The sequence below is a fragment of the Caretta caretta genome, chromosome 12 (genome assembly GCF_965140235.1).
Source record: "Caretta caretta isolate rCarCar2 chromosome 12, rCarCar1.hap1, whole genome shotgun sequence".
Taxonomy (NCBI): domain Eukaryota; kingdom Metazoa; phylum Chordata; order Testudines; family Cheloniidae; genus Caretta; species Caretta caretta.
The window spans coordinates 6,071,855-6,088,242 of record NC_134217.1 but is presented as its reverse complement, the minus strand read 5'-3'; the positions used below and the strand labels follow the sequence as shown (position 1 = coordinate 6,088,242).

General features: G+C 48.8%; 1 protein-coding gene across 2 annotated transcripts in view; it reads right to left on the bottom strand.

Moving 5' to 3' along the window:
* The window catches only part of PLEKHG4 (pleckstrin homology and RhoGEF domain containing G4), a 169,223-nt gene that overhangs the window by 35,874 nt on the left and 116,961 nt on the right, over positions 1–16,388 (bottom strand). For both annotated transcript variants that reach the window (XM_048816460.2, XM_048816462.2), the window contains exon 13: positions 16,068–16,259. In XM_048816460.2, the coding sequence (XP_048672417.2) occupies positions 16,068–16,259 (192 nt within the window). The remainder of the gene's footprint in view (positions 1–16,067; positions 16,260–16,388) is intronic.

Sequence of the window (16,388 nt, the reverse complement as noted above, 5' to 3'; positions counted from 1 at the left end):
AGGCACCAGACAGACAAGGACGTACAAGGGAACAATGAGGCAGTATTGACCAGCATGACAGGCCATGGTCTCAGCACACCAGTGGACTAACAATTGTCAAGTGTTTTGTAGGCATCATGGCAAAAGAGAGTTTTAAGGAGGGATGTGAAGGAGGCAAATGAGGTAGCTTTGTGGATGTTTACAGGGAGCAGTGTGCGAGGGGCAGCATGGGAGAAAGCATCATGATGCTTGTTTGAAAATTTAATAGGCAGTCGACGGAGGCTGGCATCATGGGCCAATCAGAGGCAGGAGTTGACTTCTTGATAGTTATGACAGTACCCATCCTGTAGCCACAATGGGCATGTCCGTCCACAGTCCACTGGCCATTTCCCAGAAAACATGCCTGCCCTTAGTCAGCAAACCTACCCCATATCAGCAGTTATGCGTTCCGCTATGGCCATGTAATCACATAAAGACATGAGCTGGCCGATCCATGAGATGGGTGATTTTATCAGGGCTAAACAAGGAGAGAAGCTCTCCTTCCGATACCTTTGTGTCACCACCTTTGTGCACTTTTATAATGTGCAGACAGAATAAAGTCCATTTCAGTGATGTATAATACTTTGTGCTTTAAAAGGGACAGTTGCTCAAAGCTGAAAACAGTTATGAGCCAAATCAACAGGGAGGAAGAATTGAATCAGAAAAATGTAAATGATAATTGGGAACCAGATAACTTGCCATGAAGAGTTTTAAAAGACCTGACTGAGGAGCTCACTGGGCTGTTAATGTTGCATTTCAATAAGTTTTGAAACACAGGGGAAGTTCCAGAAGACTGGAAGAAAACTAATGTTGTGACAGTATTTGATAGACTCCAAGGCACACAATGTATTTAGCTTAACAAAGAGAGGGTTGAGAGATGGATTGATTACAATTCATAAGTACCTACACGGGGAACAAATATTTAATAATGGGCTATTCAGTCTAGAGGAGAAAGGTTTAATACAATCCAATGGTTGGAAGTTGAAGCTAGACAAATTCAAACTGAAAATAAGGTGTCGATTTCTAACAGTGAGAGTCTCCATCACTGACAATTTTGAAATCAAGCTTGGATGTTTTTCTAAAAGCTCTGCTCTAGGAATTATGTTGAGGAAGTTCTCTGGCCTGTGTTATGCAAGGTGTCAGACTAGATGATCACAATGATCCCTTCTGGCCTTAGAATCTATGAACCTATCACTGACTCACCTTAGGATACGTGGAACTGAAGCAAACCACCACTGCTTTGAGTGGGGCTTGGGTACACAGAAGGTCTGTCAATTCTTCGGAGTTCATTGTCTTTTAAAAGACTAGAAACAGTCCCACCAGTTTAGAAGCAAGCTAAGACTTGGGATAGCCATGGGAATGTGGCTGGAGACAGCAGGAGACATGGTTTGGGACCTGGGACTTTAATAGGACATCCCAGCCTGTATAACTAGGCCTTTGATATGCAAATTGGAGCCTTGTGAGCTACACCCCCTCTGTACAAACTGGGGAGGGTCAAGCTCCATGGCCAGATTGTCGATTTGTTAAATTCCCATGCCCTGACGAAGTGGACTTTGAGTCTCCTGGAGCGAGTAGCAGATGCCAACAGGTGAGCATTCCTGTGAGTCCCACTCACATTGCAAAATCATGGGGAAGAACGCCTTCCAGAAAGTGTAGTTGGATTCCATGAATAGGGTACTTGACACAGTCCAGGAGAGGTCACTGTCAGCAACAAACTCAACCGGGAAGGGGTGGGGGTGGGGTGTGAACTCCTCGATGGGTTTCTTGTGAGTGAAGCTGAGAAATCCCTCAGCCCAGAGAAAAGAGAGGATGCTTTACTGTCATTAGGAAGGTGGCTATAAAAGTTCTGATTTCTGCATGTTTAGATTCCATTTTGCTCAGAAAGCCTGCAAGTCACTGACTTTCACAGATGCAACTATGTTCTGTACAAGAAGGGAGGAATGGGGGCACATGGAAATATTTACGTTGAGGATCTCAACTGACCTGAAAGTCTTGGGGAAGAGAAGCCGCAAGGGCAGAGGGGTTCAGATCTTTTGCAGTGTACCAAGGAGTCTGAAGCTGGATCTACGTGAACTAAACGAGACATCATATAGGCAGGCCTGGAAATGTAAAGATAATACCAAGCAGGAGGTGAAAAGGGTAGCCTGGATACTGAGAAGAGATGTGTGTTGGCCAAGAACCCTAGCTACTTCCGCTACTGAGCAGATACCACCACAACCTCCTCTCCCCATCAGTCTCCAGGTGCAGGGGGAGTGGACCCTCTGTGAGCTGCAAGAGGCCCACAGAGCAAGATTCAGTCAGTCCTGGAAGAGAAGCTCTGGGAGGCAAATGGAGAGGGAGGCAAATGGGGCAGCAGTGGCAGCAGACACTTGGGATCAGGCTCGTGATCAAGTGCGAGTCACGGGAATTTTGTGCATGCGTTTTGCTGCACTGGAAAGGTCAGGGAGCGTCTTCTCTAGGTGTGTGGTCTGACTGAGCAGTTGGTCATTGTGAGGTGTGGGTGCTAAGGCATGTGCACCCATATTGCCTTAACCAGAGACTTCCTTGTTTTCAGCTGTTAGAGTTGCTTGGGTGTAGCACCTCAGAACCCGTGTCTGTAATGCAGTGAGGTCTTTGGATGGTGGGTTAAATAGCACTCGATGGACACAAACTGTTCGTCCCACATCTGAGCCATGCAGCACAAGGACAAAGAGAAGCACAGAACATTATGAAGTCTCTAACTGCAAGCTTTGCTAAGACAGGAGAGTGGCAGTGAGTGAGCAAAGGCTTATTTCCTTTGGGATGTCAATTCAGCAATGCAGCTCAGAACAGACCCCCTCGAGGAAACAGCCTGGAAGCTGATGGAGCTGACAATGAATTCTTGGAGGAAGATCAACACTGCAGAAATCTCTGGTCACTAATTTAGCAAAACATAAAGCCCTTGATGAGCTGTCGCAGGCTGGATTTAATCTTTCAATAATTCCTTTTTGTTATAAATCAGAATCACTGTATAGAGAGAAGTCTTAGAACTCTACATACAATGCTCCATCTTGTTAAACCCGAGGCAGAGAGTTTTCTACCAGGTCAATAACTTTGTCAGAGAAGTCAACTTTAGCAAGGAGGTTTATAGGCCTTAGAAGAGAACTTTTCCCATAAGAACCAGAGGGCAGAAATAGCTGAGAGCTCCTGTTGCGTGGATCAACCTTCCACCCCCAAGCCTGTTCACTCAGCAGCACTGGGCGTAATAGTAACTGACTTTCAAACCCACCTTGGTATGGACCCTTTACAAGAGATGACGATAAAAGATGACAATAAACCACCTCAGAGAGGACATCTCTGTGGGATGCCTGATTTTACAAGGAAACACAGACTGTAACTGAGGGAGATGACAAGAGAGAAAGAGGACCTGAAACCAGAGGCTGTCTCACAGAGATGCTGCCTGTCTAAGAGGGGAGAAAGAATCCAAGGTGACTCCATCTAGATGAGTTTTGCAGACTGGCAGACTACACGTGTTATTCAGACTACTTATTTTATGTTAATCTGATCTTTTTTTCTCTATCCTGAGTAAATCTCCTGAGTCTCAAGCTGCTGCTAATTAGACCCCCTGAGTCTCAAGCTGCTGTTTGGGACTTTCATGCAGAACGCCCTGAAGAGAGAACACCATCCACTGATAAGCAGAGGTAGAGGGAGAGCATGCTACATGTTTATCCCACTATGGATTCTTGATCAAAAGGGATGGTGTCAGAGGCCACGCGTGGGGGTATGTCCCAGTTTGTAGCCATTACCCTCGTGGGAATTAGGCTTATTTGCTGAGTTTCTTCTTTGACTCTGTGCTTTTCACTGCCACTGTCTTTGGTTATCATCTAATTTACAGAGCTGGGAACCTGATCTTCATTTAAAGACAAGTAACTCGAAGGCTGATCTAGACTCCTGCATGCAATAAAAGGTGGCTCAGAGTTTGAAAACTCTACGGTTCATCTATAGTAGTGGTTCTCAACCAGGAGTACGTCTTCCACAGGGTACATCAGCTCACCTAGAGATTTGCCTGGTTTTACAACAGGCTACATAAAAAGCACTACCAGTCAGTACAAACTAAAATATCATACAGACAACTTGTTTATACTGCTCTGTATACGACACACTGAAATGTAAGTACAATAGTTATATTCCAATGGATTTATTTTATAATCATATGGTAACAATGAGAAAGTCAGCCATCTTTCAGTATTAGTGGGGCTCTGACACTTTTGTATTTCTATGTCTGATTTTGTAAGCACGTAGTTTTTAAGTGAGGTGAAACTTGGGGATACGCAAGACAAATCAGACTGCGAAAAGGGGTACAGTGGTCTGGAAAGGTTGAGAGCCATTGCTCTATAGCACCTCTTGTCTTTGTGCCTAGGGGGAAGGGCTGAGTAGCAGAGAGCTGTCCCCTCACTGCAGCCAGAAGCAGAAAGCTCCTTCTCCCATTCAGTAGCTGGAGGGACTGAACCACCAAACATAGCAGGGGCTGCAAGCTAGAGCAGGGGTTCTCACATGAAAAATTTTGGTGGCCTCAGAGTGCGGCCACCAACTCTTGCTGGTGGCCACTCTGACAATTTTTCCTAAAATACTTAATTAACTTCAGGAAAAACAAATAACTATGCACATACCCATGTCCAAATCATTGTAATTTATTTATGTAGAGTTTTTTTTCAGACTCAATAATAAAAATAATGTACAGTTGTCTCTATTTGTTACTGGACCCAAACAGAATAGAAACAAAATAAGGTGCTTTGCATGTTCTTCTCTTTTTTGTTGTTGTTTCTTTTGCTTTTTTGGTTGCTGTTTTTTTTTTTTTTTTAGCTTTGCTAGCTACTACCTCTGCTCCTGTGAAAACTGATATTTGTAGGTTTGTTAATCTCGTTTCACAGCAGACTTACTCAGCCCTGGCAAGCCGGGGAATGAATTAAGCTCTGAATGGAGAGGTGGGGAGGGAGGCAGCAGGGGCCACGGGTGATGGGGTGGTGGTGAGCCTGGGGCTGGATCCCAAAGCCCCGCAGCCAGGGGATGAAGCCCTGCGGCTGGAACTCGAAGCCCCATGGCTGGAGCTGCCGCCCAACGCCCCAGGGCTGAAGCCGGAGCCCCACTGCCCCGGGAAAGGGGGGGAAACACACACAGGCTGCCTGCTCCTCTAGTGTTTGTGGCTAGAGGCTGACAAGAAAGATCCGCAAGCCTGGTGGTCTAGGACATCTCCTTCCCATTTTCCAGCAGCAGAATGAACTGGGTGCTGGGTGTCTCACCAGCGAGATGCCCCTGAAACTTGCTGGTGGGAACTCCAAGTTTTGCTGTCCATAATGTCCTCTGGTGAGGGGGTCCAGTCTTCTGTCTTGGCGGAATCTGGTTAATTTTTCAAACCCTAGTTTTCAAATTCCAAAATCTAGATAGCAAGCCCATCCCCTGAAACGGGAAAGAGCATTCACCCCACAGGACAGCTGAGCCCCGCACAACTGGAAGCAGCATGGAGTGACCAGCAGGACCAAGTCACAGCTTTCTGCTGCCTTACATTGTCCACAACCAGCCAAACAAAGCCATGCAGCAAAAGGGAGCCCCTCGCCAGGCGCAGGGACAGCCTGCACTCTCTAACTGCTCATGCCAAGGGTTTCCCAGGCACCCAGCGATCACAGCAGCTACATTTACACTAGAGTGCAAAGATCATAAAGCATTCGCAAATAAAGGGAGAGTTCACATTAGTGGGTTTGTCGCTGCTATATTAAAAGACAGACAGTGCAACTCTGGGCTTCAGAGAGCATGCAAACGCACCCACACATGGAGAGTCCTTTGGACTCTGTCTGAACACAGAGAGCTCACAAGCTTCACCCTGAATACACACAGACAGACCAGTGCACACGAGCTACTGAATGGAACGTCTTGTTCTCAACCGCCTCGATCCAATGGCATGCTGGACGCTTGGTACTTACAAGAGCATTTTCAGTGTCTGTTTGCTGCTGAAAGCAGGGGAGAATGTATTTGATTCAAAGGGAAAATGCAAGGAGAGCTGTAGAGAACTGCTCCTGAGAGCAAAGTCTGGCCCACATGCAGCTGTGTGAGCTGATGTCAGCCAGGGCCCCCGGCCCCCGTTTCGGCCCATAGAAGGAGTGACACTTGCTGGCAGATGGAATGTACGGCCACATTAGCATTCCTACAGGGACAATGGGGGGGAGCTGCTATACAGATTACAGGCTGGCTGTCCCTCCCTCAGTCACAGAGGGACCAGGAACCGCCTTCCCTTGCCAGGCCTTTGTTTGCTGACTCACAAAGGAGAGTGCTGTCTGTGTTCAGAGTCCAAGACATGAGAAACCCTGCATGAGGGGGGTATGTCACAGAAGGGGCTACTCACACACACAGGGGATGGGGGGGCTCCCAGCCCAGGGAGGTGGGAGGAGAGGGAGCACTGCAGCAGACAGGCCACCAGGTGGGGTTGGAGGATGCTCTCCATGCACAGCAGAAAACTCTGGAGGGGAGAGCTGGCTGTGCACATGAGACAGAGAGAACCCAGCTGTCTTGGAGGGCTGGGAGTCTCCACAAGACAGAGACCCGGAGAGAATCCTGGTGGGGCAAAGGATCCTGTGACAGAACGAACCCCACAAAGGATCTGACTGGGAACCCAGAGAATCCCACAGAGGTCAGGCTTGGTGGGGCAGACAGAAAATGCACACATATCTCCCTTGCAGAAAGCCTCTTACCGGCCCTTCCTCCATCAGGGCAGCGCGTGTCAAATCCCTCCTCCAGCCCAGTCTCAAACATCCCAAGCAATGGGATGCCCACAGCTTCCCTTGAGAGAATGGCTGCAGGAGGAGCAGAGGGAGCACCCCCACAGCTGAAAGCAGTTCCCCTCGCTGGGTTGGTTAACTTCCCGAACCTTCAACAAGGGACAAATGAGCCACAATCTTGCACAAACCCTCAACATGCTGGAGAAAACCTCGGCCTGGAGCCTTTGGAGTTGGAGGTGGCTCACGGACCCATGGAGGGATCTTTTCAGCACACAACAGAGGTTTTGCTCAAGCTAAATCCAAGCTACATATGAGAGTAAGAAGTTCCATGAACGGAATGAGGGGGAGCAAAGACAACCAGGGAAACAATTTTACTTAGAGACATAAATGTAGAAAGAAAAAACTTAAATGAGTGAGGCGAGAGCACGCAAGACCTTTTGGGCTTGAGTGAAATAGGTCCTGAGATGTCCCTCCCGTTCCCACAGTACCACAGGCCAGCAGAGGGGTAGTAAAAGGGTGAGGGAGTGGCCAAGGCTCTGTGTAGCCAAACTCATTGCATTTGGAGGTGATTCAAGTGGACACCCCAGCCTGTCCTTACATCCATAAGCGTTGCTCTCAGGGAGAGGGTCAAGAAGTCCCTCACGTTCCTTCCTCATACTCAAAGGATCCAGCCACCAGGTCAGTTCTTTCGGGATTGAGGCTGTACCATGACAGGTTTGTTCAGATGGTGCTTGGCTGGGGAGTGCACTGTCCTTAGCCAGTGTTGCAATGGCCGCAGGGGAAGTCTGGCAAGCGGCATCACAAAGTCATGTGCCAATGTGTGCCCTAGCAATCCAAGGCACGTGTGAATTGCTGTACATGGTCTTGCCCTTATGTCATGTATGAAGAACTGAAGGGACCTGAATCTGTGTGGCAGAGCAGCCTGTGCTGGCTGTGAGTTGAGCAGAGCTCCTGTGAATTATATTCTCTGTGAGGGTGTGAGAGACAATTTCTTGTAGTTCACAAGGAGTCCTGGAGCTTGGAGTGACAGAATGATGGAGGCAAGTGTTACCTCCTGAATCTGAGGCAGTGAATGTGTTCGCGGAGCCTCCTCAGATCCAGCACAGGATGAAGACCCTTCCGTCTCTGGAATGAGGAGATACAAGGAGTAGAAGCCCCTTCCTATGTATTCCTGAGGCACCTTCTCTATGGCTCCTAGACAACGAGGCCATGGCTGACTGTAAAAGGCTCTCACAAGAAGGATCCCTGAAGAGGGATGGGGAAGGGGGATGGAACTGGATAGTATAGCTATGGGAAACGATATCTATCACCCATTTGTCAGTGGTGATGCCCACCCTTGCCCTGTGGAACAAGGCGAGGTGGCTTCCAAAAGCAGCACTCACTAAGCTGGTCGTGATGCAGCTCTCAGCTGAGCTGGCAAATTTGCCGCCATGTGGACAGAGTGATGTGCGTGGAGGGGGGTTGGGGAGGGTTGATGTGCTCTACCATATCTTGGCCACATCTTGGACTGGCTGTGGTATGAAGGTGTCCCCTGTCTCTGTTGGTGTTGCTGTTGGGGTGGTATGTTTTGCGGTATATACCAGATGTGTGTAGATTCACAGGGGCTATAGGGCTGTCTTGGCATCCTTTAGCGAGTGTAAGGGACTGTGTTTTCTTGTTAAACTGCTCTGTTACCTCAAATGGGGCCCACACTTCATGAGGAATGCCTGGAGCCCTCATAGTCACTGTACACTCCCAATGTGCAGAAAGAATAGCAAATATGGCAGGCGACCAGCTTGGCTCAACAGAGAAATCTTTGGTGAGCCTAAACTCAAAAAGGAAGCTTACAAGAAGTGGAAACTTGGACAGATGACTAGGGAGGAGTATAAAAATATTGCTCGAGCATGCAAGGCTGTAATCACGAAGGCCAAAGCACAACTGGAATTGCAGCTAGCAAGGGATGTGAAGGATAACAAGAAGGGTTCTACAGGTATGTTAGCAACAAGAAAGTCAGGGAAAATGTGGGACTCTTACTGAATGGCGGAGGCAACCCAGTGACAGAAGATGTGGAAAAAGCTGAAGCACTCAATGCTTTTTTTGCCTCGGTCTTCACACACAAGGTCAGCTTCCACACTGCTGTCCTGGGCAGCACAGTATGGGGAGGAGGTGAGCAGCCCTCAGTGGTGAAAGAACAGGTTAAGGACTATTTAGAAAAGCTGGACATGGACAAGTCCATGGGGCTGGATGCGCTGCATCCGAGGATGCTGAGGGAGTTGACTGATGTGACTGCAGAGTCATTGGCCATTATCTTTGAAAACTCGTGCGATCGGGGGAGGTCCCGGATGATTGGAAAAAGGCAAATATAGAGCCTATCTTTAAAAAAGGGAAGGAGGAGGATCCGGGGAACTACAGACCGGTCGGCCTCACCTCAGTCCCTGGAAAAATCATGGAGCAGGTCCTCAAGGAAACCATTTTGAAGCACTTGGAGATGAGGAAGGTGATCAGGAACAGTCAACATGGAATCACCAAGGGCAAGTCATGCCTGACCAACCTGATTGCCTTCTATGATGAGATAACTGGCTCTGTGGTTATGGAGAAAGTGGTGGACATGATATATCTTGACTTTAGCAAAGCTTTTGATACTGCCTCCCACAGTATTCTTGCCAGCAAGTTAAAGAAGTATGGATTGGATGAATGGACTAAAAGGTGGAGAGAAAGCTGGTGAGATCCTTGGTCTTAATGGGTAGTGATCAATGGCTCGATGTCTAGTTGGCAGCCAGTATCAAGCAGAATGCCCCAGGGGTCGGTCCTCGGGCCAGTTTTATTCAACATCTTCATTAATGATCTGGATGATGGGATGGATTGCACCCTCAGCAAATTCGCGGATGACACTAAGCTGGGGGGAGAGGCAGATACACTGGAGGGTAGGGATAAGGTCCAGAGTGACCTAGACAAATTGGAGGATTGAGCCAAAAAACAATCTGATGAGGTTCAACAAGGACAAGTGCAGAGTCCTGCTCTTGGAACGGAAGAATCCCATGCACCGCTACAGGCTGGGGACCAACTGACTCAGCAGCAGTTCTGCAGAAAAGGACTTGGGGATTACAGTGGACGAGAAGCTGGATATGAGTCAACACTTTGCCCTTGGTGCCAAGAAGGCTAACAGCATATTGGGTTGTATTAGTAAGAGCATTGCCAGCAGATCGAGGGAAGTGATTATTCCCCTCTATTCGGCACTGGTGAGGCCACAGCTGGAGTATTGCGTCCAGTTTTCGGCCCCCCACTACAGAAAGGATGTGGACGAATTGGAGAAAGTCCAGCAGAGGGCAATGAAAATGATTAGGGGACTGGAACGCTTGACTTATGAGGAGAGGCTGAGGGAACTGGGCTTGTTTAGTCTGCAGAAGAGAAGAATGAGGGGGGATTTGATAGCTGCCTTCAACTACCTGAAAGGGGGTTCCAAAGAGGATGGATCTAGACTGTTCTCAGTGGTAGCAGATGACAGAACAAGGAGTAATGGTCTCAAGTTGCAGTGGGGGAGGTCTAGGTTGGATATTAGGAAAAACTATTTCACTAGGAGGATGGTGGGGCACTGGAATGGGCTACCTAGGGAGGTGGCGGTATCTCCATCCTTAGAGTTTTTTGAGGCCCGGCTTGACAAAGCCCTGGCTAGGATGATTTAGTTGGGGTTGGTCCTGCTTTGAGCAGGGGGTTGGACTAGATGACCTCCTGAGGTCTCTTCCAACCCCTGATATTCTATGATTCCATGGTAGCCATGGACCTAGTTGGGGTGTCAGCTGCGTTCATTAAGGCTTGTAGGCAAGTCTTTGTCACTAGCTTGTCCCTCTTTTACAATGTCCTTAAACTCCTGTCTAGCCTGGTGAGGCAGTTTGACTGATGAATAGCATCACTCTGTCCCATGTTAGAAAATTGCATTTGGCTAGTAGGGTTTGGAAATTAGCGAGAGTGATGTAGAGGAATGGGACTTCCTCTCAAACAGCTCCAGTTGTTTGGGATCTTTACCTTTCAGTGGATCTTGGCCTTTCAGTGGATCTTGGCCAAGTTGGGATTACTTGAGATCTGGGTTTGGGGGGTGAATAAAAGTATTAGAACCCACAAAGTGGCACCTGCATGGACACAGATGACGACTTTCCTGCCTGGGTGAATTCCACATCCCAGGCCGCTGCTCGGTTTGCCTTCCATTCTCCACTTGAACCAGAAATCACAGGACTCAAGCACTGCCTCCTAGAACAATCTCTGAGAGTGGTGTCAGGCCCGAAAGAGTCAGACTCGAACATCCCTATTCAGGTCAAAACCCGACCATCCAGCACTCCATCCAGCAGTCAGGCAACTCCAAGACTTGGGCAGAGAAGTCAGCACCAAGTGAAGGAGTGTAGGTACAGACAGCTCCTGCTAGGGTTGACAGCAGATACAACACTGCGAGTTTCTATCCTGCTGGCACAGGTGGTAAGAGGGAACCTGGGGGGGGGGGTCGTGGGCCTGCCCTGCCCTTTGTGCCCTCGTGATAGAGCATGAGGAGGCGGGGGGCATGTGTGCAGCCTCATGGGCGCTGCTAAAGAATCTGGCTTTGTGCACTTGAGGCACATGTGCACCAACACTGGGATCCACATGGACACATACTCAGAGAAGCAACCCTCCCCCCTTCCTTCCCTCAGCAGGGGCAGGATAGGAAGCCTCCTCTTCCACTCAGCCCAGCACATGCCCAGCCTTTGTCAGGCACCAAGAACTGCTGATATAAAGGAAGTACAGACAAGGGGAAACATTCAGCTTGGCCTTAGCTGCATCCTCTGAGGAGTGGGGAGGGAGGGAGAAGGAATCCAGCCAGCCCAGTGTGCGAACTGCCTGCGGCCTGGCCCCAGCTCAGGCTGCTTTACCACATAAACCTTTTCTCCAACGGCTTGTCCTCGGCCTCTAACAAACCCTTCAGGCAATTCTGGTTTGCCCAGCAAGTCCCTCTCCTGGGGAAGGGCTGCACCTCCTAACATGCATGCTTCAAAGGGCACTGGGACACTGAATACTGAAATCATTCACCCACCCAACATTTAATGGCCTAAGTCAAGTCAGGACCGAGAGCAGGATCCAAAGGACAGGTCTTTAGGGGTCTGCCAAGCAGTGAAGCACCTGGTGCAGCAACCAGCCTGCCCATGGGGGGCAGCACTACCCTCCTCTCACGCCCTGCACCCAACACCCCAGGGAGCACTTGCCCACCACAGGAAGCCCTCAGCTGGGACAGCAGCCAGCCGATTTCCTGAGGTGGAATTCACCTCTCTCATTGGGCAGCAAGGTGTGTGCATGGGCCAGCCACACAATCCCCATGGAAGCCTGAGCTCCATTCTTCTGGCACCTGCCATATCCTGCAGTGCCAAGGATACCCTACAGGAGGATCTGGATGACCTTGTAAACTGGAGTAATAGGAATAGGATGAAATTTAATAGTGAGAAGTGTAAGGTCATGCATTTAGGGATTAATAACAAGAATTTTAGTTATAAGCTAGGGACGCATCAACTAGAAGTAACGGAGGAGGAAAAGGACCTTGGAGTATTGGTTGATCATAGGATGACTATGAGCTGCCAATGTGATATGGCTGTGAAAAAAGCTAATGTCATCTTGGGATGCATCAGGAGAGGTATTTCCAGTAGGGATAAGGAGGTTTTAGTACCATTATATAAGGCACTGGTGAGACCTCACCTGGAATACTGTGTGCAGTTCTGGTCTCCCATGTTTAAGAAGGATGAATTCAAACTGGAACAGGTACAGAGAAGGGCTACTAGGATGATCCGAGGAATGGAAAACTTGTCTTATGAAAGGAGACTCAGGGAGCTTGGCTTGTTTAGCCTAACTAAAAGAAGGTTGAGGGGAGATATGATTGCTCTCTATAAATATATCAGAGGGATAAATACCAGAGAGGGAGAGGAATTATTTAAACTCAGTACCAATGTGGACACAAGAACAAATGGATATAAACTGGCCACTAGGAAATTTAGATTAGAAATTAGACGAAGGTTTCTAACCATCAGAGGAGTGAAGTTTTGGAATAGCCTTCCGAGGGAAGTAGTGGGGGCAAAAGATCTATCTTGCTTTAAGATTAAACTCGATAAGTTTATGGAGGAGATGGTATGATGGGATAACATGGTTTTGGTAATTAAATATTCATGGTAAATAGGCCCAATGGCCTGTGATGGGTTTTTAGATGGGGTAAGATCCAAGTTACCCGGGAAAGAATTTTCTGTAGTATCTGGCTGATGAATCTTGCCCATATGCTCAGGGTTTAGCTGATCGCCATATTTGGGGTCGGGAAGGAATTTTCCTCCAGGGCAGATTGGAAGGCCCTGGAGGTTTTTCGCCTTCCTCTGTAGCATGGGGCACGGGTCACTTGCTGGAGGATTCTCTGCTCCTTGAGGTCTTCAAACTACAATTTGAGGACTTCAATAGCACAGATATAGATGTGAGGTCTTTTTTAGGAGTGGTGGGTGAAATTCTGTGGCCTGCGTTGTGCAGGAGGTCGGACTAGATGATCATAATGGTCCCTTCTGGCCTAAATATCTATGAATCTATGAATCTATGACTCTCAAACCCACAGAGCATGCGGCCTGACAGCTCGCTTCCAGACCACGTGATCTGGCACACTGCAGGATCTTTATGGGGAAGAAAACCAGGGATGCTGCTAATCTCAGCCTCCTGCCACTGCCCCATCCAGGCTCAGGCTTAACAAGAAGGCCTTTTCGGGGTCAGGGACCCACCAGCAGGAGCAAAAGGTGGTTGTGTGAGATCAGAGAGGCCCTGCAATGGAAGACAGTAAATTAATTTAGACTGAACTTCTGTTCTTCCCTCTCCACAGCAGACCATGCCTTTGACTTTGCCTTAGGCAGGCAGAATGGATTTGAGATAGAGATCTAATGTAATCATCTCATGAAACTTTCAAATTGTTCCGTCAAGTTTTGCATTCACCAATGCACCTGCAGCGCTTGTAAAATAAGCTTCTATCCGCAGCCCTGCTCTGCCTTGTGCATTGTTCAGCATGATTCTTTAGAGCCAGCTCAGCTGCAAATGAAACCCACACACCTCCTGGGTGTGGTGTTCTGTCCCATCTATTGGCACTGAGACTTCTTAGAGAGAGATTAATGCGTTTGCTTTACAGCCTTAGCTAACAGCCACATGGTTTTTAGCTCATGTGGCAGAGGCTCATGCATTTAGCTCCAGAGGCCCCAGGTCCGATCCTGCCCGCCGACAACCGGGGTCTGTTGGCGTTACAAGTGGGGGCTCATCCGGGATTTCAACTGGGAAGTCTCTGAAGCTTGGGACGTGCTTCCTCAGCTAAGGGAAGTATGTAACCCACACACCTTCTGGGTGTGGTGTTCTGTCCCCTCTAGTGGCACTGAGACCGGTTAGAGAGAGATTGATGAGTCTGCTTTGCAGCCTTAGCTAAGGACCACATGGCTTTTGGCTCCTGCATTTCGCTCTAGAGGTCCCAGGTTCGATCCCACTCGCCGACAACCAGGGTCTGCTGGTGTTACACGAACAGACGTGAGTGTGCTGTACCACATCTTACAACCCAGGCCACAGGCACTGCAGAACACTAGGCGAATGGAGATTTTTCTACAAAGGGACAGCATCTCCTTAGACACAAACTACCTGGACTCTAAATAAGGGGCTAAACGAGTTTTTAAAGGGTACAAATGACATGTTAATCATTAAATGGGTAAGGAAATAACAGAACATGGACTATATGGAACATCCTATGCAGTTCAGAATGGCGGAGCTCTCCGAGCCACGTCATCGCAGGTCAGATTGCGTTTAGCTGCTGCCCAACAAGTGACGACAGTAGCAGTGGCAGTCTCCTCTCAGAAGAAAGGGTAGTGCAGGGGTTAAAATAAAGGACTGGGGGTCAGGAGATGTGGGATCCACTCCTAGTGCTGCACAGACTTCCTGGGACATTGGATCAGTCGCTGCCCTTCTCTGTGCCCTGGTTTGCTCAGCCGGGGAGAGTGATCTGCAACCACAGGCCGCGGTCGTTATCCAGCACCACACAGGACGAGGCATCCTTATCACTGGAGCCCTCTGACCCCTCTCTCCAGTCTCTGGGTGCTGTTCTGTGACATCCTGGGGCTCCCTCCACAACACTGCCAGAATATTCTGCTCTCCGTGAGCGCCTGTGACCTCCCCTCCATGACAGGAGCAAGGGCAGAGCATAGCCCGGGGTGGGGGACGCACATGTGCAGAGACTGTCGCCAAACAACCACCCTGTTTACGGCTGCACAGCAACATCCTGGGCCACTTCCTCTTCGACCCTTTGCGCTGGAGCCTGTTTCTGAATGTTTTGGGGTTTAGCAGAATCCACCCCCAACCCCCCCCGAACACCTCTGGCTGCCAAGGCAATTCAGAGAGACGGCGTCTAAGCGGCGCCTACATCTGGTACAGCTTAACTGGAAGGGTCTGATTCTTTCTGGAATTTGAGAACTTCAGTACCCAGTGTTTGTACAACTGGGAAATAAATGGAATACGGATTCATTTGCCTTTTACGCTTGCCAAAGGTTTTTAAATGTACATGGAAACTCTTACTGTTTCTGCACAGGCGACCTCAGAAACTAACCCGCACCAATCCCCCGATAGCAAGCAGGCCGTGTTCACATCAAGGCAAAGGGGTGAGAATTCTGGGCACCCCGGGCTCCTGTACAATGTGCATGGCACATGGCCTCACCTGATTTCAGGCCATTTGTTCTAACTCACTCCCTATGGGCCTCACCAATACGGTTGCCAACCCTCCAGTATTGTCCTGGAGTCTCCAGGAATTAAAGACTAACCTTTAGTCAAATATTATATCATGTGATGAAACCTCCCAGAATACTTCCAACCAAAATTGGCAACCCTACTCACCAGGAAGCTGCCATCACCCACGAGGTTCTGGGCACTATGTTCTCAGGCCTGGTTTCGTCGCACGGACTTGCCCAGAACAGAGAACTGGCTCTTTTTATGGTTGCAAATGAGGGGGCTGCATCTGACACATCAACACATATAACTATCCACAACATGAAGTACACGGTATTCAGCAAAACACCAGCACTGCCATGGCCTGGTAGCCTCCTCTGTGCTGAAAGGCAGGACACCAGAACTCTGGTCCCTTGGTCTCCAAGACAACTGCTGAAGGACCCTTCTGTCCACTGGTGCTGACTGTAAGGATGTGCCCACCACACTGGGCCTGGAGCTTAGAAGAATTAGACCAGAGGAAAACTATGGGGTCTTCACCCTATTCCGCAGTGGAAATGTCCTTTCACGGGCACATACCTTTTCCCCTACTCAAAGCTCAGCGCTTCATTTCCTCACCTTGTCGAAGAATTCGTACAGCCTGACTGTCTCTCCAATCCGACTCCTGGTGTCATCCAGTCGGGCGCAGAACTCCTCCAGCTGATTTCTATATGTTTGCAGCTTGAGTCCATAAACATGCAAGTCTGCAGAGGAAAAATCTTCCCACTTGTCCAGCTTCTTTAACACTTCCTGTCCCCTTCTACAATATTTCTGAAAGAAAATTTCAGTTGTGGATCAGTGTGCCGCACTGGAGAGCTAGAAACAGAGACCATGGGAGACTTCCAAAGCCCCAGGGAACCATTAGGACTAGCTAAACCTAGCATGGCACAGAGATGCAAA